At 34.7% G+C, this 21233-nt stretch overlaps 1 protein-coding gene across 1 annotated transcript; it reads right to left on the bottom strand.

Moving 5' to 3' along the window:
* Positions 1–12566: 12566 nt before the first annotated feature.
* gcm2 (glial cells missing transcription factor 2) lies at positions 12567–18715 on the bottom strand. Its single transcript, XM_058376468.1, has 5 exons — positions 17945–18715; positions 17394–17646; positions 16040–16152; positions 15298–15423; positions 12567–13859 (listed from the first exon to the last, which is right to left on the bottom strand). The coding sequence occupies exons 1-5, from the start codon at positions 18038–18040 to the stop codon at positions 12957–12959; spliced, it is 1491 nt and encodes a 496-aa protein (XP_058232451.1). The 5' UTR covers positions 18041–18715; the 3' UTR covers positions 12567–12956.
* Positions 18716–21233: the final 2518 nt, after the last annotated feature.

The following is a 21233-nucleotide window of genomic DNA, read 5'->3' as shown; positions in this document are numbered from 1 at the left end:
GCATCAGGAGTTTATTGTTTTCCAACCTTTCTTGAGTTGATTGCTGGCAGAGTAGCTACAATACATAAACACAAACCCACCCCCAATTTCTGAATCAGTCATTGAGTCACTCAGTCATTACCATGCTCCCATTTTTGTATGGAATCCTTTATATTCTGATAAGAAGCTATGTAAAATGTCACACCAGTAAATCAGTTTTGGTTCTTCTTTGGATCTTGGCATGAACACCCCTTAATAACACCAAGTGAGTTGTTCAAAATTGCACTTGGCCTAAACTTTCTCTCAGAGTCTGTTGTTTAATGGATAATGCTATTTGCGCTTTTCTAGTTTGCATTAGCAAAATTCTGTAAAAAAAAATTTTGTGTTCTGCAGTATGAGTGTTCCCAATGCTATTAATTGTTTTTCAAGTTTTGGCATCAAATTATTGCCTTTTTTTCAGCCTTTTTTGTCATAATATAAAGTAATGTAAAATAATGTATTGTAAAGATAATGTTATTTTCAATCATTTGTAATTATTTTTATGTAATATTGATTAAGTGTTATTAATTATTATTATTATTATTATTATTATTATTGTTGTTGTTGTTTTTCAGATTTGTTAAATCTTTCATAAAGCATTAGGTTTGTAGTTTGGCTTAATGTTTTTCAAGATATATCTGATACACAGTATAGTAATTGTGGTAGTTCTTCACTACTTTTTTTTGTGTATGACTGTCTGATAGAGATAAATATATATATATATATATATATATATATATATATATATATATATATATATATATATATATATATATATATATATATATATATAAATAATTTTTTTTTTTTTTTTTTTTTCATTTTAATATATGCAAAAGATTTATCATAGAACATTTAAGGGTTTTCCCAGAACAACCAAAGAACCCTTTCCTAAGAGTGTACATTATTCCAATCTTTTATGATAATCCAACGTTTACGGATCATATCCACCATAAGAAATCTGTGCAAAGCAAAACTTGTGATAGCACTCCATGATTTAGTGTATCTCATTATATTACAAGTTAACAAAGGCTGGTTTATAGAAGTCACTGGGAGGAATAATATACAGATTGTTGGAGTGATGTGTAACAACCTCTACATCACCTCCCAGTTCGCTGTGAAGCATGAACCATGTTATCATAACTCTCTGTCGCCATTTGCTACTGAGCCTGTTACTCACACTGAAGAGAATGTGCATGAAGTGATATGGTCATGAATGTTTATTTTGAACATGGCAGTCACTGATGCCAAACTATTCAGGTTAAACCCATTGAAATGCCTTTTATCTCTTCAGCTCTGACTTACCCTCTGTTCATTCACTCGGCACAGGTATGATCTGCACGTAGGCGCCTCTTGCAGACCAGGGCTTTTTGCCAACATGAAACCAAAAAAAAACTCATGTTCATGCAGGTAACTTTGATAATGTATCAGCTTCAACTGATCATTTAAACAAGCAAAGACCATTGATGTCTAGAGATTGTAAAGAATGCTCCTGTATAGAAAGTCCTGATACATAAACTAGAAAACAAATTTTTGATATAGAACATAATTTCCAAGCATCCATTTTTCATCTGCTCCCTCAGGTTTGGGATACACAAAAGCTGGTAAGATGCTTTAGTAAAAATATCAGAACAGCTTTTAGTTTATTTAGAATGTGGCCAGAATGTGTTTACTTTCTCTGTACATCAGTGAGAAGTGTGTGTGTGTGTGTGAGTGAGAGAGAGAGAGAGAGAGAGAGAGAGAGAGAGAAAACCTTTCTTTCAATTTGTCAGAGCTTCTTTTCCGGTTTACATACCTGAAGGAATTGTCTTTTGTGTCATGTCTACAGAATATCCCTGTGTATTTTTACTATACTCACTCTGGGAATTTGCTCTCAGATATGTAAAAGTGTGTGTTATTAAAATTAAAATACACAAAAATATAAAACATTCCACTCAGTTACAATGAGATTTTTTCGTTTAAACATGTTTACTGAATTTCAGGAAACTTATATAGAGAAGCTGTAGATCTGATTTTGCACAATAAAGGCTAGTAAAAGCAACCAAAACAAGAAGAAGAAATTCATTGCATTAATTACTGTGATGACGTGTGTGTGCGTGTGCGTGTGTGTGTGCGTGTGTGGGTGTGTGTGCGCGCGTGTGTGTGTGTGTTTAAAAAGATTCAATCAAGATAAATCATGTCAGAACTTTTTCTATCCTCAATGTGAAACTGAAAAATATAAAAAGTAATAAAAGCAAAAAAATTCTTCTGGTTGTAAGTGTGCACACCCTCTTGTAATTGGGTATATGGCTGTGTTCAGAATCACATGCAATATATATATATTTGTCTATACAATTTGATCAGCCATAGCATTAAAACCACTGACCGGTGAAATGAATGACATTGATGACACTGGAATCTGTTAATGGCTGAAATATATTAGGCAGCAATTGAAGTGTGTGTGTGAATGATTTTCATTGCAAATTCTTGCTTGTACTTGATCAAAGAACAGGAAATGCTTGGTGTAGAAATGAAACTTTGCTATTACTAGCTTTCTAGTGGCTCTTGTCTGTGTATTAGTGTTGGGCCACAGCCATGAGAGGGTTTGGGGGTGATGAGTGTTATGAGCTCATGCTGCTGCTGATGTGAGGATTATTTGTCGTCCTCTACACAAGCCCTCACTAGTATGGCGTCTCGGTCAGAAGATGCATCAATTGGCCCTAGCACACTCCTTCCAATTCACCAAGTATAATCTCATATTTAAACAAGTTGGTGGACAGAATACATACTCTCACACATACTCTGTGTCTTACTGTCTCTCTTAAACACACATACACACATGCGCGCACACACACTGCTTTCAGCACCTCTAGAAGATTAACTGGATGCTTTTTAGACAATCTTGTATGTACATGCTGTCAGGCCAAGGGGTAGATTTCTGTCATTGAAAAGTAATTTGTTTTTTTAAAAATGGTTTTAAAAAATGGTCTTGCTTTTTATAATTTTGTTATTGCATATGCATTAGCATGTTATTCTCATGTTAATTTTTATGTTATTCTTGTTGAAGTGGTCCTTCTAATTATGGTAAATAAAATTAGAATGTCCAAATTAGAATATAATTTTCAATAAACATTATCTGCATTTTATTATGCATTGTTTATTCTAACCAAAATCCATTTGTTCCAAATTTGCTCCAGTTCTTATTCATCTGATTGCCAGCTCTGATTCTTTCATTAAAAAAAGGCCCAGAAAAAAACTTGTACAATAGTAAACTACATACATGCAAGAAGAGGTTTTTGCCATCATTTCAGCTGTTGAATCACATTCCGCAGTTATTGAAGGATGCAGGAAGGAAACCATCATACCCAAGAACTATACTAAACAGAGACACTTCAAACATGGATTATGCTCACAGGATTAAGTTAAAGAATGAAACGAACGGGTCAGTGCTTAGCATAGATCTATTCACACTTTGTATTAGCACACAGACAAAACATGACTAATATGCCCTGCTCTCTCCCTGAACCAGGAAGCTCCTGTTAGAAAGGCTTGAACAGGGGTTTGGAGGTGTGTGTGTCTGTGTGTGTGTGCACGTGCGTGTATGTGTGAAGGGGAGATGTTAAAGTTCTTTAAGAGAAAACTTGACAAGCACACACTTACTACAAACGCTCACACAAAACACCTGGATAGCTTCTCATTTTACCCAGGTAATGTCTTGCTAGGGTTCATTTGCCATAAAGGTTATATAAGAATCATCACCTGATCCAGTTACAGAGATTTGCAGACACAGTGTGATTTACGGAGAAAAATAAGGAAAAACTGGAAAAAGAGATTGTGAACAAGTGTCAGAAGACACCTATTACATGTCTTAGTAAGATCTTAGTTATCTTCATAATAACCTACTTTGTTTTTTAGTGATGTTTTGATCAGAATTGTCAGTTACATTGTCAGCACAACAATATAGTGCAATATTGATTAGATCTAGGATTACAAATACGTGTATACAAAGGCGTATATGAATGCAGAATAGTTTTAACAATTTTGTAAAAGCATAAAATATTTTCTTGTCATGCACTGTTTTGCAAAGCAGTGGTGTCACTGCTTAATATTCTTATGTTTGTGCAAATTACCTATTTTTGTAAAAACTTTATTTAGCCACATTGCTGCTTCACAGGATCAAAGTCTCTAGTTTGATCCTGAGCTTGGGTGGACTGTCAGTCTGTCCACAGCTGGGAGTCAATAGATAAAAACTGTCTGTGCTCTTTGTGGGAGCATACTCTTTCTTGCCAGTGAGAGAGACACTAGCATTAGATGGCACTTTCTTTTGAGTGTAATTTGCTATCCTGAGATGCAGCATGAGCTGTGGTATGAAAAGATGTGTCTGTTAGCTTTGTGTCTGTCAGTGGAAGCTGATCTGTTTGGATCTGTTTGCCCCACCAACCACAGTTGGTAGTTGTTTTATTTGCCCATTGTTTTGAAGAGTGCCAGCAATTCTGGAGATAACTGTATCCAATGGTGGTCACATTAAAAATAACATGCCTTAATTTTCTGATATTATCTCTTGGATAAAAAATATGTAAAGGATCAAAGAAATATGAAAATAACAGTCAGCGTTTCACGTTTTGTTGTTGTTAATAACAAAGTTTAAGGTGTTGTGGGGTTTTCTCCTAAATATTCCACATTAATATTCTTCCGCAATATTCCGCAATTTCACATGAATATTGTGTGCTTTAATATTGTGAATATCTACTTCTGACAGATAAAAGACCATTTATTTCAGATTTTATTTATTTTAACAGGGTTTTAGTGGGTCAGAAGTTTACATACACCTTGTTAGAATTTGGTGGCATGGAAGACCTAGTTGCTAACCAGTTTTAACTATCTAACTGATATCTTGAGGTTTACATCAGTATTTCTAGTGATTCATCCTGCTTCAGGATGCCATCTATTTTCTGAAATGCACTTTTCACTGTAACACCATTTCAGCTTCAGTGGTGTTCTTAAAAAAAATGATTAAATGATTAACTAAATGTACTCTATAAGTTAATGAGAATAAATCTGTTAAAACATTCAAGTGAAAGTTTCTACAATTATAAAACTATATTATATTAAATCAGACATTAAACAAGAAACTGATAAGATGGAAAAAGGGCTTTTCCGATCAGTTGTTTATTTTCTTAAGACATGAGTAGTATACTTACCTGGAAAATTATACAACCTATGTGTTAAGCAACACAGCCACTCAGTGAGGTATTTTTGTGTGTTTTTTTTTTTTGGTAGAATGGTCATGGTTCAGTGATAGAGTATTATGTGGGTGTGTACACAATTTACTCTTTTTTTAAGATATGTAAGAGAATTTTTCGCTGTTATAACTTGTTAGTTTTTTTTTTTTTGGCTTGGTGTGACAAGTGACCTAAAATATATACTAAAGTTGTAGGTATTTAATCCATATCCACGCTCAGCTTAATTGCAGCTCATACTGAAACAGCTGATAACTATCTTTGGACCGACAGGCCAGATACTTGCTGTGCTCATGTGAAATGAAGCAGACAGGATGTACCTGATGGCCTGATACTATCAAGTACATGCCAGGCCCAAAGGGCATTCAACTAAATTCCCACGCAGATACATACACTTTTTTTATCATCATTATTTTTGTGCATCCACACCAGTTCTTAACAAGATATTAAAATCACAATAAAATGTTACATTCAGTTTGTTTGTGAGCCTGGTAATCACATCCTGTGCTCCATTTTTCCACTCACTTACTAATTATCCCCTATCCCCTATTCCTTCCTCTATATGACAATAAAGTAGGTAGCGCAACCACTGCTGTTAATAAAATTGCTTACATCAGCTGGAGAGTGTCAGAATAATTCAAACTATATTCCAGTTATTTTTAACATAAAATTCTTTTAGGCCTTGCCTTTTTCCCTGAGTCTGAAATGTACATGGAGACATTTACCTTCATGGAGATACTTAAAAACTCTGCCTCATAACTACACTGAACCACTGAAGACCCAAAGTTCAGACACCAAACTTGTGGCTGAGGGCAATTCTATACATTGCAATTTTGGCTGAACTCTTTCTAAAAAGAAAAAAAGAGTTACAGGAAAGAAAGAGTAACAAGAAAGAGAAATACCTAGTTTCTGCTATTACGCATCTGGTCTATACCTAGTTTTTGCCATTATGCATCTGGTCATTTCAATAAAAAGACATTGCTGTCATCAATTGTGGAGGGAGGGGGAGTGGCACTCTTTCATCCAGAAAACAGGTCAGTTATGCTGTCTTGGGTTCCTGGCCATGGCATTTTCAGGATATGAGCGCATGATCATGTGAACTCTTTTACCAATGCACCACTGTTAACTTTAGACACCAAGACTAACAGTTTGAATAAACCTTAATGCTTAGTCTGCTGAACATCTATGAAGTCATAGACTTGAAAAATGGGGATTAAGACTAAAGCTTAATTCTGGCAACATATACTGAATGCAATATTTATTGAAATAAAGAACAACCTTCCAGAGCAACCTGATTGCTCAACCTGATTGCTCAATGATGCTTGAATTCAGGGGAATTTGATGCAAGTCCAAAAGAAGATAGATCAAATTGGCTGGTGGTATAAACATACAATTAATCTTGAAAACTGACCATAAACTGCATGTGATCCACAGCAGAAAATAAGCATCCATTATTACTCAAGACATTAATAGCTCTAGTAAATACCAGGAATTTGTCATTGAAAGTGTCAGTGTTATTGTATGGTTCATTGTCCTACTTTGCTGATGTACAAATTAACCTATACAAAGAACAAGTATGGATACCTACCTATAGTACATGCTTAAATTATAAATTAAAATGGAGTATCTGATATTGATTTAGAAATGTGTGCAACTCTTTTAAACATTGTTTTTTATCTGTAGAATTGCAAACAATGTATTTTGTTTAAATTAAATAAAAATAAAAAGTATGCATGTGTATACATTACTACGATTGATGTTAAACAGGACAGCTATTTTTTACATTAATGAGCCTCATATGTCAATCATTCCTTAAAGTTTCCATTAGTTAGTGCATACATGTACACAGCTTCAGGAGCTAGAGTAGGATAAGGATGTGTATTTATTTATTTTATTTTTTTAATTTACAGGATTTTCATGAATGCCAAATTTCTTGTATAAATGCCCATATTAACAATTTATGCAAAAAGCCTATTACATGCAACTTGAAAAATAAAGCCCACTATTTCTATAATACATCAAAATTAATTACAGTTAAACATAACCCACTTCACATACAACAAAGCACCTAGCAGGTGATTACTGGTTCTTTCTCTTTGATAACACATTCTCTCAATGATCCATAATGCATTACTTTCTAATCCACACCTGTGATAGATCTGCCTTGTTTTTATTTATGCTATATTTGCAGCTTTCTGTCGATTAAAATCATGTGTTTTATGAAAATGAGAATAGAGAGGATCATAGGAAGGATTTTGTTATAAAGTAGAGCTGGATGTAAAGTTTCTTTTGGAAAACATGTCTGTCTAAAGAACATTAATGAATAATATTAAAAAATATATTTCTCCTTTGTTGTTACTACTACAGAGTTATAAACTCATTAACCTTCAGCAAACAGACATGTTGTATTAGTTTCAGTGACCATAAATATGCTTTAAATTGGGCACTTTCTGGTTGAGAAAATTTGCTCCTTATCTGTTAATGAATTTGCAAATGGTATGTGTAAACAATAACAATAATAATAATTAAATAGCCTGATTAAGTAAAAGTAATCATTATGCTAGTTTAAGGGGAAATCTGATAGCCAGCCATATAGTGTATACTAATATATGCTTAATATTTTGTATGCCACAGAGTAGGTATGGGTGTGATATTTTAGGACTTGTGATTGTTAGGAAGAATTGAACAGTTGAGACTAATCAATAGTCCTGATGGAATCATATAGATACTTTGTATCAAATTAATTTGCTTTATTTGTCATTTGACCATCTTGGACTTAACTGCATATTCAAAGTTTGCCTCATCAATTGCTATTCATGGAAATTGTGAAGAAGTAATTGATACTCTGCTAACAAGATACTTGTAAAGAGAGTTTTGTGACTTCTTTGTGTCTACATTGCTGAGATTTTTGCTACAGTTCATGGCAAGTGACAAAATAACATTTATCAGGTGAAACTATTTCCTCTGAGACTTTCTGTAGCCTGAGTGTCTCGAAAAAGCAGCATATGCATTGACATTGACAAGAATGCCACATCTCTCAAAGTCACAGTGGTGTGAAAAATGATACTACAGCAGATCTAAAGATTTTTCACTAGGCTTTGTTGCACCTGTTAGATGGGAAACAAACAATCCAGTCTAAAGAACCACCTGCACGTGCACTTGGTAATCTAAGGATTTTCAACTCCACAGCACAGAAAGGCTTAGACAGAGTGGTGAGATGACTGATTGAAAGGATCTAGGTATGACTGCAAAAGGGGGCAGGACATGAGAAAGACAATGAAAAATGACTGAAAGGAGGGGGAAAAAATCAGTGATTGCTCTCAGTGTGCCCTCAGTCTGAACACTTCTTCCACTCAAGCCAGAGCATTCTAAGTGTGTCTAAGTTAATGGCAGTGGTATATGTGGGACACACACAAACACACTGAGAGGATTAAGAATGAGACTACATGGCCATATAAAATTTGCCATAAGCAACAATTCTGAGCTCTACGATGTGTCACTCAATGTGTGATATTTTAGCAAGACAAATCATGAGGTATATACTATATTACATATAGCTCTATGGGAAATGTTACATCATATAAATTAATATTTTTCTGTTCCTTTAAAGGTGAACTTCTAAGTGAATTTCACTATGATAATAATCATTCAGTATTAGAAGCCACTATTGCCAGTTAACTGTTACAAACATATTGTTTAAGGCATTGGTTCTTGTGGATGTATTTTTATACATAGTTGTAATAAACCTTGGTTAATTCCAGTATTTATTATTTGGCTTAATCAAAACTTAATTATTAATGAATTATTACTTGATTATGAAGAGCTCTGGAGTTGCAGAGATTATCAGGTTACCTTCAGGCTATCTTAGGCTACCTACCTTTGACCTCAATCTATCTCTCACCCACTAGTTGCAAATAAGGGCTCATCATAAGTGCAGCAAGAGGAATATAGGGGCACTTGGCATGGTGGATCATAATCGCAGACATACAGTGTTGCTTTGCAAGACAAAGTACAAGACACAGTGTCTCTCAGGTCATTTTTGTATCTGCTTGTTTAAATCTGACAAAGTAAAGGCCCCTTTGCATTAGCTAAATGTAGTTTAATAGTTAATTCTAAATCAATGCTACACCAACATACTCTGAAAGTATTGGAATGGCTTTCTTTTGTTTTTGCTATAGACTGAAGACATTTGAGTTTAAGATAAAAAAGGTGAACATGAGAGAGATCAGATTTTGAACTTTCATTTCCAGATATTAAAATCTAGATGTGTGAAACAACAGAGAACAAGGCAACTGTGGGGCACACCACCCAATTTTCTAAGTTAGCAAAAGTATAGGAACAAATATTCTTAAAATAAAGTAAATAACATTTAATATTTGGTTGCAAATCCCTTGTAGAGTAGCTTCTTTGTTTTGTGGATTTTCTCCCTTTAAAACAAAAGTTACTGACACCTGCTGTCTTAAAAACTCAAAATTGAAAACTTATCAACTTGACTTTAATATCCAGAATTTGTCATGATATCTGAACTTAAAAGAACTGTCAAGTTTTACAGTGACCAGTCTTTCTCACAGGAGGTGAAATGCATGCTCAATCAGGTGCAGGTCTGGTGATTGAGGTGGCCAGTTTAAACCTTCAATATTTACCCCTTTGTTGTGTTGCCAGTGTATTTTGGATCATTAATGCTGCATGATGAAGTTCCTCCTAATTGGATGCATTTTTCTGTAAATTGGCAGACAGGCTCTTTCCATAGACTCATAAATGAATTCTGCTGCAGCTATAAGTTACGTCATCAATAAAGATTAGTAAGCCATACAGGCCCAAGCCATGACACCACATCCACTGTGCTTGACAGATGAGCATGTATGTATTTAGATCATGAGCAGATGCTTTCTTTCTCCACACTCTGGTCTTTCCACCACTTTAGCAGAAACTAACCTTGGATATAGAACTTGTATGGCTTTTCAATTTTCACTTTTTTCCAGCTTTAAAATGACACTTTTCTCCCATAGACAGCACTCTGGTATTCATGTTGGTTAATCATAATCATGTTAAAGCATATACAGTCATCACAGGTGAACCCCGAGCTATTCAGTAGAAATTCAGAGCTATTCGCCTGTCAGTTTATATTTATATTTATATTTATATTTATATTTATATTTATATTTATATTTATATTTATATTTATATTTATATTTATATTTATATTTATATTTATATTCAATTTAATTTATTTGTATAGCGCTTTTACCAATGGACATTGTCTCAAAGCAGCTTTACAGAAGTATAGAAACTTGGAATAAAAATTATAAAGTTTAAAGTTAAGTTACTATTTATCTGTAACATTTATCCCTAATGAGCAAGGCTCAGAAGGGAATCATCCTCATCTGGGTGTCACTGGAGAGTAAATAATGTTAATGTAAATAATGTCCTTTCTTTAACAGTTTATATTCACATGCAATTGTGCAACCACGAGCTCCTGAGGAACTAATTGGTCAGCATAATTTAGACTAGATATATAGACTTAGCTCTAATTCCTTCCTGCCAAAACGCTGACTGATGCAATGGCAGTTCAAATAAGGTGCGATTAGTTTCTGAGTGGTTCTATCCGAAACAGCTTCCATGGCATTCCCTTGGGTCACAGGCAGTCCACACAGATCTATCCCCAGCAACAGTGAGCACCACCAAGCAACAAGACACCTGGATCAGGCAGGTCTGGAAAGAAGAAGTGGTCTTACTGGGAACTCAGAACACTTTAATTATACAGTATTGTACCATGCAAAAGTTTTAGGCAGGTGTGAGAAAGAGCTGTAAAGTAAGAATGCTTTCAAAAATAGAAGTGTTAATAGTTATTTTTTATCAATTAACAAAATGGAAAGTAAATGAACAAAGAAATACAAATCAATATTATCAATCAGTAAATATGGTGTGAGTACCCTTTGCCTGCAAAACAGCATCAATTCTTTTAGGTACACTTGCAGGCAGTTTTTGAAGGAACTTGGCAGGTATGTTGCTTGAACAGCACATCTTGAGACCTTGCTGATGCAGAATAACTACCTTGTGTCTTGTAGCAGCCTTGCCATGGTGTGTGACCTGTGACATGAAACGTATATGTATTTCACAACCTCACCTTAGTAGTAAATTCTGGCTGTTCCTTACCCAGTTTTAAGCATCCTACACAGCTGTTTGTTTTAATTAATGAGTGTGTTTCAACATACATTTGAAATTGATTATCATTAGCACTTGCTTGGTAAAATTGTTTAATCATACTGACATTGCATATAGTGTGCAAGATGCTGGTTTGAAGCCAAAGGGTAGTCACACCAATTATTGATATGATTTTAGATTTTTCTTCTGTGCTCTCACTTTGCATTTTGTAATTTGATTTTAACAATTAAAATATGTAATTTGTAAACGTTATTACTTTCCAGCATTTCTTCACCCCAAATGGTAATTAGGTGTGAACAATTAAAAGATCATTTGTTAAACTAGACAGCACATTAAAAAATGTTTGACTTGGTAGCACACAACAAACTGTTCATATGTGAATGGCTCCATGATGCTGCAACACCTTGTCTTCAGTCCTTGGTGTAAAGGTTGTGTGAAGAGATTTTGTCAGCAACATGTATTACTGGCATTTCTTTCACTCTCTTTCTTTCCTTTTCTCACTCACCTTCCACACACACATTTATCTTTTCATCCTTTCATGCCCTTTCATTATTCTTTCTTCTCTCATTCTCTATAATAATATTTCCTATTTGTGAACACACACCCCAGAGCAGAAGAGGTTTGTGCCTTAAGGCTCTTCTGAGGATGAAGATTAAAAAGCTATGCATTGACAAATAAGATGATTAATTGTCTTTGATTATCCTTGATCCCTTTTGACAGAAGTACTGGATTGTTCATGTCAGGAAAATGTGTTACTCTTTCTTTTAAGCCTAAAAAATGCTTGGTCACAAAGCCCTATATTATATGTTAATAGATGATGTGTTCACCACTTCCCTGGGATTATGCTGAATAAACACAGAGATCTCTGAATGGAGCCTTGTCTTGCTTTTCATTTAAAAACCCTTAATTTCTGAAGATTTTCATCTTACTTTATTTACAAGTGTGACATTTTGGGATATGGAAGTTGTTAATGGTTAAGTTGTCAAACAGGTGTATATATGTGTGTGTATATATATATATATATATATATATATATATATATATATATATATATATATATATATATATATATATATATATATATATATATAGACAACAACTGTTACTTATTAATTATTCATCAATTATAGGTCACACAAATACTGACTATCCATTCTGAACAACTTGGTTTTACATCACATTTATTTTGAGTTCAAATTTGACTTTTTTATAACATCAAAAACATATCTTTGATTCCAGTTGACCTCTAGTCATAATTTACAAACCTAAAAATACATTTTTTCCAACATTTACCATAATCCATTTAGTTCTGGCTAAATCAGCAATATAATGAAATGTTTGGTGTTGAACATTTGATCAAATGAGGTAACTACACAAATATATTTTCAGCTAAAAGTCTGAATACTATTTATAAATAGCTATGCATATACACACTGAAGGAAAGCATGATAGGCCTTTTACTGAGATCTTATTTGGCATATTCAAATATCATCAGCAATATAGTCTTTTTCTCTCCTCTTCTAGTCTCTTGAAAATTAGAGCTGAAGCAGTAGATCAGTACTCTCCACCTTCATACCTGTACGGATGTGCTAGTCTGTCAGGGCAGCTGTTGGAGCTGTAGCTGCTGTAACGATAGCCTTCAAAGTTCTCAGTTCTTTCAATTTTTGTGGGGACTGTATCCTGGTAGGTCAGAGCTGTTTTTATGACACTTGAATCCTCTGGGATCTTCAGGTCAGAGTAGGAGTTAGGGGAGGTCTCCTCTAGGAGAGTGTTACAGTTTGATAGACCCTTCATGTCATAGATACTTTCACCATATTTAACCACAGATGGTTTAGGACAGGGCTGGTAGGACACTTTAGTGGTGGTCGTTATGATGGTTTGAAGGGCTGTTGGAGTAGTCGGAGAGGGTCCTGTGTACCTGCATGGGTATTCAGTGTTATAATAATGGTTAGTATTTGCAGAAAGCTGTGGGTATTCCCCTCTCTCTCCATATGGCCCTTTGCCCAGGATCTGCTTCCAGCTATGATGCTTGGTGGTGGCATCTGGATAAGAACGCTCATGGTTTGGAAGTGAGCTGGTTGAGTGAGGCATCCCACTGAGGCCAGAGCAACTTTTATTGAGTTCAGCCTCACTGTGAGGGCTGGCAGGGTCCTTATAGAGTGCAGTGGGATAGGGTGCAGAGCTGAGGTAGCCTGGCACTGCAAAGTCATATCCACATGGGGGTCTTGCCATGTACAGGCGGTGGTTAGTAGGTTTCTGCAAAGGGCTTGCAGCATCAGCCATGGCTGCTGGGCTGTGTGTGTCATAGGGGAACTTGTAAGGCTCTGTGTTTTGGAATGGTGTGTAGTGCTGTGTCTGGATGGGGAAATTGGATTCAGCAATGATGCTAAAGCGATCAGGGGTCTCCATAGTGAGCTGGTGGATGTTAGGGAAGGGCATATCATGAAAGCGGCCAGGCTGTGAGAAAAAGAATAGTGTTTATTAGGCCACAATCTCTTCAGTCTTCATACAAATACACATTAATACTGATATAGTGATGGTTTCAGTTCTCAGTCATTTTGTTAAATTTCACTTGTCTTTTACGTAACATCTCTTTTTTTCCTCAGAATTTTCAGTCATTAGTTGTTCAACAAACAATGCTATAACAAATAATTCTAGGAATGTTATTAAATACTTTAAATAATAGACTACTAAATGAATTTAGAGAATAAATATTATAACCTCAAAAATAATCAATAATAACCTTTAATAATAAAATGTTATTGCAGACAATCAATTAATCATGCATCCATGTTATATTTCTCTCTCTCTCTCTCTATCTATATATCTATATATATACATATATATATATATATATATATATATATATATAGAGAGAGAGAGAGAGAGAGAGAGAGACAGAGAGAGAGAGACAGAGAGAGAGAGAGATAGATATATAGATATATATATATAGATCCCCACTGAATGTAGATTGTGAAGCTGAAGGGGTTTTTGGGAAATGTATATTTGAAATAGGTCAGTGTGCTTTCTTGTACTATAAGTATAAGAAGTCGCTTGTACGTCTTTTAAAATAAACAATAATTTAATTTTAATTAGAGAATTATGAACTTTTAAATACTTTTAAAAAACATTTAAAATATTGAAAAAAATGCATTAAACAAAGCAAAATGTTACAAAACCATAAGAGATATTTGGTGTTGGGTTCCATGCTTTCCATGTTCCAGACTAAGTATAATCATGGCAACATGCTGAAATAATTTTTTATTCTTAAAAATATTCAAACTATATTTACAATTTTTCCCCTCACCTAAGTCAACGAATTCGGCATTACACAGCCAGCATGTAAAGTTTGTTTTTAGTATAAATATTTGTGTAATGAAACTTGTTGATGGTGGCATTATGGCATGACACTGCAGAAACAGAAGAGACCTTCAGGTTTTAGCTTACTCTTACTTGTGATTAATTCATGTATTAGAACTAAATGTGGAGGATTTGGTCCTCTTTTTATCTATACACACACACACACACACACACATATATATATATATATATATATATGTGTGTGTGTGTGTGTGTGTATAATGTGTGTGTGTGAGAGAGAGATTTTGAGTGTATAATATTTATTTAATGTTAAATCTGAGATTTATTTTAAAAAGAGACTACTAGACCCATGTACTTTGTTCCAAATTTTGTATACAAGATTTAATTAGGTTTTAATACTATATAATGTCAATTATTATAATCTTATCCAAACATATAAATAATTTATTGCAGAAATGCAGTGATCACAGATCAATTAACATGGTGTACAATATAAAGAAACATTTGAAATGGTTGGAAAGGTTTAAAATAATAATAACAATAATAATAGTCTGTGTGTGTGTGTGTGTGTTACCTCTGGTTCTACGAGTCTCCTTTTTTGCGAGAAGTGAGGGGAAGCCATCCTTCTTTTTACTGCGCTTCTTCTCGCCTCCGTTTCCGACTTACTCTCGGGTCGCGGGTGATCATGGACCCCTTTAGCCTATAAACATTTACAGCATCCATCTGATTAAGATTTATGACCAGAATTCAGAATTATAGCACACTTGTGTAGATAGAATTTATACACGTGATGAGCATTGTGGCCGATATCTGTATTTCTAATGATGCCAATTACAAAACTGCTCACCCAAAATGCAAATAACCCAAAAACAATCAAACAGCTGAACATTAGCACTTAACAGATATATACATTGTTTTGTTGTTGTTTTGTTGTTGTTTGCACATTTGTTGTTGTTGTTGTTTTGTTTTTTTTTACTCGAGTTTTACGCCGGATGCCCTCGGTACCGGCACTGAAGGTTTACTCCTCAGTGGCTGGGTTGGTTTCCTGCCCAGGCCACCGCGGTGAGAGCGCGGGATCCTACCACTGGACCACCACGGAACCACTTAACAAATATATGCTTTGGAATTTCTAAATTGAACGATTATTTTTAAATTCTTTTCATAAATTCTTTTCACTGATTTACTAAGTCAATTTTTCTGATTTCTATATTTAAATCAAACTATAATCTGCTTACCTATCCTGCCATAGTTTGGTCACAAATTTATAAATGGGTATTAAACACAGTTTAGTATTGATATTTTCCAGCAATACACACCTGGAAAAATATGGCCTTGCCGTCCACTCTCCAGAAATTGGTGACCGGATAACCGCTATGTCCACGACACGGAACCAGCTCGAGAGCTGAGCTGCAGTTTGGACAAAGCTTTTCTGTATTTGTAAAAAAAAAAATAATAATAATAATAAAATTAAATAAATAATAATAATAATACAGTAAAATGTAAAACAACGAATATATAATACACCGACTAAATAAATTGCTAAAAACAAAAAACAAACAAACGTAAAAATATCATATGACAAGATGTTGGTTGTGGAAGTAAACAAATCCTACAGTTAATCACTTTTAATCTATTTGCACCTTTGGTTCTGTTTTTATGCTGAATGAAATCCATTAGTCTATATTGGTGTCATAAACAAATAAAAAAGCTTTTTTGTTTGTTTGTTTCCAGATCTTTATCGTTAGCTCTGGTAACAACGTGAGTTAGTCTCTTGTTTTACAAATGATGATTTTAGATGATTTACAAAATCATCACAGTGAACAGTAGCTCCATTTAAACTGGTGGCAGCGTAGGGACGTTTTTTTTCCTGATTCTATTGATTTCCTTTCGATAGTTACTTGTTCTTGTTGGCATAAGGGCAATGATTGTGGGACAAAAACAATAGCTTCGGTGCCGCTGCCTTCGGATAAAGCATACGCGTAATCACTTAATAATGGACATCAGCGTATTTAAGAAACATTTTTGTTCTCAACGCAAAGGGTGAAAAATATTAACACAGTCCTAATGGACTTCGTGAACATACCGATTATAGAATTCATTAATTCATCATACTCTATCTAGTGCACTTCATCAGCAGGGTTCATTAGAAGTGGCATAATCCAAGAATCCTAAAGGGAACTTTAGTTTTTAAGCTTTAGTGTTTAAGCTATATTTAAACGAGAAAAGCAAGAATGGCTTATGTTCACTGCTGCGACACTAAATCGTGACCGACAGTAGACAGGTTTATGAAGAACTCATGCGTTACAATGGTTTTGCAAAGGCATTCTCGGTATTTGATCAAGACACTTGAGCCACTAAAACCGAAACCACTTCTCCGATTATAGGTCACGACCAGAGGATGAGACATGTTTAGGAGGCTATAAGTAATCGGTCGCTGTAGCCTTTTTGATGCCAACTTCTAATTGGGAATAATGAGTTTTAACATGAGAATTAAAGAATAATAGTTTATTCTTCTGTGATAATGAATCACAGCGAATCATTCCAATGTATCGCCAGTGCAACTCGCACGAGCCAACTTCTAAAAAATTGTGATGCACATATGTCTTTGATCTTACGATTCCATTGCCCTATTACAGAACACTGAGGGTTCTTCAAGGGTATTAAACTTACTTTGCTGCTTCTGGCGGGCTTTATCACAAATGGCAGGCCGCAGTTGGAGTTTGGTGCCGTCTGTCAGTGTGCAGTTTCTTGAGCAAACCACGACGCCCAAGCACGATTTCTTCAGGATTTGACAGTTGTGGTTGTTGGTGTTGCGCATGGCCCAGCCGCTCAAGTGGCGCTGTGCGTTTTTGTCTTCGGCACTGTATATGTACCGAACATAACCATCTGTCCACTCCTGAAATGCATCGTACTGCTTCGTGTCCTGTGAACACAATTAATAATTTGTCGTTTCATACGACCCCTTAACAAAGATTTGCCTACAAATCATGACCGAGTCATTTTTAGAAACTAGAGCGTTGTCTATAAGTTAAATCAGTTAATCAATCAACTGAACAAACAAATCAACCAGTTACATAAAACATAAACATAAAACCTAATCCAAATATAATCGTTAATATTTGTGGAATAATAATAATAATAAAATAATAATAATAATAATAATAATAATAATAATAATAATTGTGCTAAATTCTGAGAAATTAACAAGTGTGAAAAAATACCTGTGGAAGTTTAGGGTCGTTAATGTCCCACGTTAGCTTCATTCCGAACGAGCACACACAGTCTGAGTTGTCAAATTGATCTGAAGATTTTGACATGGTGCTATGTCGCTAAAAGTTGTCAACGAGCTTGTGCCTGCCTTTATGAATTCCGCCAGAAATGCATTAACACTAATCGACGCAATAAAATTTTGCTACAGATATATGGAATTCATAAGTACTAAAATTAATAAGAATTATTTAAGCCATCAGCTATATTCTTAGTGCATCGCGTAAATCCAGGTCTCGCGTTTCCCTCACAGGTGCGCTGCTGGAGACAGGAGGTGGGTAATGATCTCAGGTATGACTGCTGTGTGTAGCCTATGTCAAAGAGGGAGGCAGGGCCGAAATACTGCTCCAGCTCAGCTCTCTTGAAGACAAACTCGGCGTAGTCTACTTTCGTTTTACCTGATCCCTACCACTGACCTACACTAATGACGTGCTGTATACCATAGAAGAGCATACAATCACTGCACTGTTTAAGCAAATATGAACAGGAACCGCTCAAAACATGCATGTGCAATTAGATTTAAATTAAAAAACAACATAAAGATTGGCTGCATAAGCCCATTATCTTCAAAACCATCCTAGAATTAATATAGACGCTTGCGGTTTTTGGGAAAAAACAACAACAAAACAAACAAATAAAACAACAGCAACAGATGTTACAGTTGACAGTCCCTTAGTCTATGAGACTCAGCAAAAAAATGCTAGTAAGCCGTATACGCAGTCGAGAGTTCCCAGGTAAGATGTGATATGGTAGAGGTAATTAGTTGTTATATGTAAACGAAAAGCCATTGTGCAGTGCTGACACAAAACAACAAGGACCGGTCAAACAAAACAGAGCGCATACAGTAAACAGACGAGCAATTTCAGTTTTAGTATAGCGTGTGCGTCTTTTACAGCATTTATACAGACCTGAAAAAAGTGACGATCAGTTGTGGTCATTAAGTATTTTCTATTCTTTTTCTTCTTCTTCTTCTTCTTCTTCTTCTTCTTCTTCTTATTATTATTATTATTATTGTTATTGTTATTATTATTATTGTTATTATTATTATTATTATAATTGGTGGTAGTAGTATCTTTTTATAGCAAAATAATACATAGAAAACACGTCAGTTTTCAAATGATCTTTTTTAATAGGTTGTTTTGCGCAAAGTGCGCGCAGAAAGAAGAGTGGTTAACATGCCCATGTGGAAGTGTGGAGGGCGAATTTAATCACTGCAACGGCGATTGAGTTTAATATAATATCAAAAAAAAATTAGGCTTCATCAAATTACCTACAATTTTCATATATTTTATTATTGATGACATTAAGTTAAAAAATATAGTGTTTCCTCTCAGACCCTAACCACTGACAGTGATTATGTCCGCCCTTTAAAAAGGTTTTATGCATTTGTTTGGTGTGTATAATCTTTTTCGTGAAACAAATTCCAGTCTCTGCTGAAGGACCTAAAAATTGTGCAGGCAGCTGCCGTAGAAAAAAAAAATCTCGCATTTAAGTCCCACAACACTAACCACGTGCGCCATTGTTCACTAATGGAGCGCACCTGTGCCTGTTTGTCTGTCGCGAGGTCGTCAGTTCGAAAATTATGAGTGTAAGTGTATTTTGACAACAAATTTGATTACTTATTTAAAAAGAAAAGCATACCCACATAAGAGGCAATGATAAATTATCTACCAGTGATGTGTATACTTTGCGAAATAATTTGTACAATATAACCAAACTGCCATTAAGGCACCCGAGGTTTTGGCATCCTGCAATTTACTCGTGCATCTAAATGCATTTTTCTCTTGTGTTTATGCAGCTTGCAAGCAGACTGGAGGTTGCATTCGCCACCAACAATGTTACCTCAGTTTTTCAGTTGATTACTGGGGAGAAATCATCTATGTCTCTGATCGACCAACTAGATGACGTTGCATGCAGGGTATCTTCTTTCGAGACATTTATTTATTTAATTTTCTTTCTAGTGTGAATGGGGTTCAGAACTTATATTCATTGATTTAATGACAGCTAATTAGCAGTGCTCCATGAGTTGATTGGTGTGTTAAAGTAGGGGAAATATTACACTGTGCAGGATAGTGGGTAGTCCAAGACCAGCGCAGAGAATTTGTATATTACTTAGTGTGGTAGATTGAGCTTTTGGGTGGAGCCTTTAACCGTTTAATAATACGCTGTTTTTTCCATATAGGCTTAACAAGGACAAATGGTTCGTTTAGTCTCTATTGATATGTTGATAAATCAAATGATGAAGAATTATTATTATTATTATTATTATTATTATTATTATTATTATTATTATTACATATCATTTTTTGCTTAATTCTAGAATAACAAAATATCTTGTCATTTAAAAACTAAACAAATAAAAATCATGAAACAATTAACTCTGACCATTAGAAACAAAGCTAAGATAAATAAAGGGGTTGAATAAAACGCTCACACCCTATTATTTTAATAATGAACACAAACGACCCTGACCAGGTTAATAAAATGAATGGAGTAATCAAATTATGTATTGAAATCGTCTATGAACTATCTACCTTTTTGTGAAATCGCTGCTTGTGAGAAATCCTACTAATATTTAAACAGGAAAATACATTTTACGATCAAATGATCAATAAGACTGCTCATTACCCTCAGTGATTAATTTAATCTATGAAGTAATTTTTTAAAAATTATTTTACAATTCGTATGGCATCCACTAGGTATTTTAAACAAAATTAATTATCATGCAACACACCTAAATAACAGAATTAATTGAAATTACTTGAATGTTAAGATAATTGGGATTATGTTCCCCTGCGGTCCACTTTCTTGTTATAAATTTGGATTTATTAAATTCATTCACATCTATTTAATTGTATTTATTTAGTTTAAATATAGGTACTATGAAACATTTATGCCATTGGTACAGGAAACCATCTGAGCCACAAAAGCCTAGACACATTTGGAATAAGAACGATTGTTTTTGTTTAGCGCTTTCAAGCATTACGGAATTAATCTCGCCACACCTGCTCTTAATCAGAATCTAGACATAGCGTCCTGTGTTCATTTATTGACCTTCTTACAACGATATCACAAGTATTTTTCCCTCTATTTTATCACTACGACCTTACAAGAAATTGCATCAAGCTAAAACTATAGATAGCTATAAAGAAGTCTGAATAATTTGGCGCACAAAAGTGACGTGTGCATGCGTACGACGCCACGATAGCTCTCGAACAAGGTCGAAAGATTATTTTTTTTGTC

The sequence above is a fragment of the Hemibagrus wyckioides genome, linkage group LG23 (assembly GCF_019097595.1).
Source record: "Hemibagrus wyckioides isolate EC202008001 linkage group LG23, SWU_Hwy_1.0, whole genome shotgun sequence".
Taxonomy (NCBI): Eukaryota; Metazoa; Chordata; class Actinopteri; order Siluriformes; family Bagridae; genus Hemibagrus; species Hemibagrus wyckioides.
Note: the sequence above shows the minus strand (reverse complement) of the source record. Positions and strands in the feature narration are given on the sequence as shown.

Bases quoted from the DNA above. Each gene is read 5' to 3' on its own strand.
- gcm2 (XM_058376468.1), bottom strand. From the start codon at position 18,040: ATGTCAAAATCTTCAGATCAATTTGACAACTCAGACTGTGTGTGCTCG. The intron at 16,153-17,393 runs GTAAGTTTAATA...TTACAAATACAG, and splicing joins AGCCCGCCAGAAGCAGCAAA to AAAAGCTTTGTCCAAACTGC. The intron at 13,860-15,297 runs GTAACACACACA...TTTTTCTCACAG, and splicing joins GGAGACTCGTAGAACCAGAG to CCTGGCCGCTTTCATGATAT.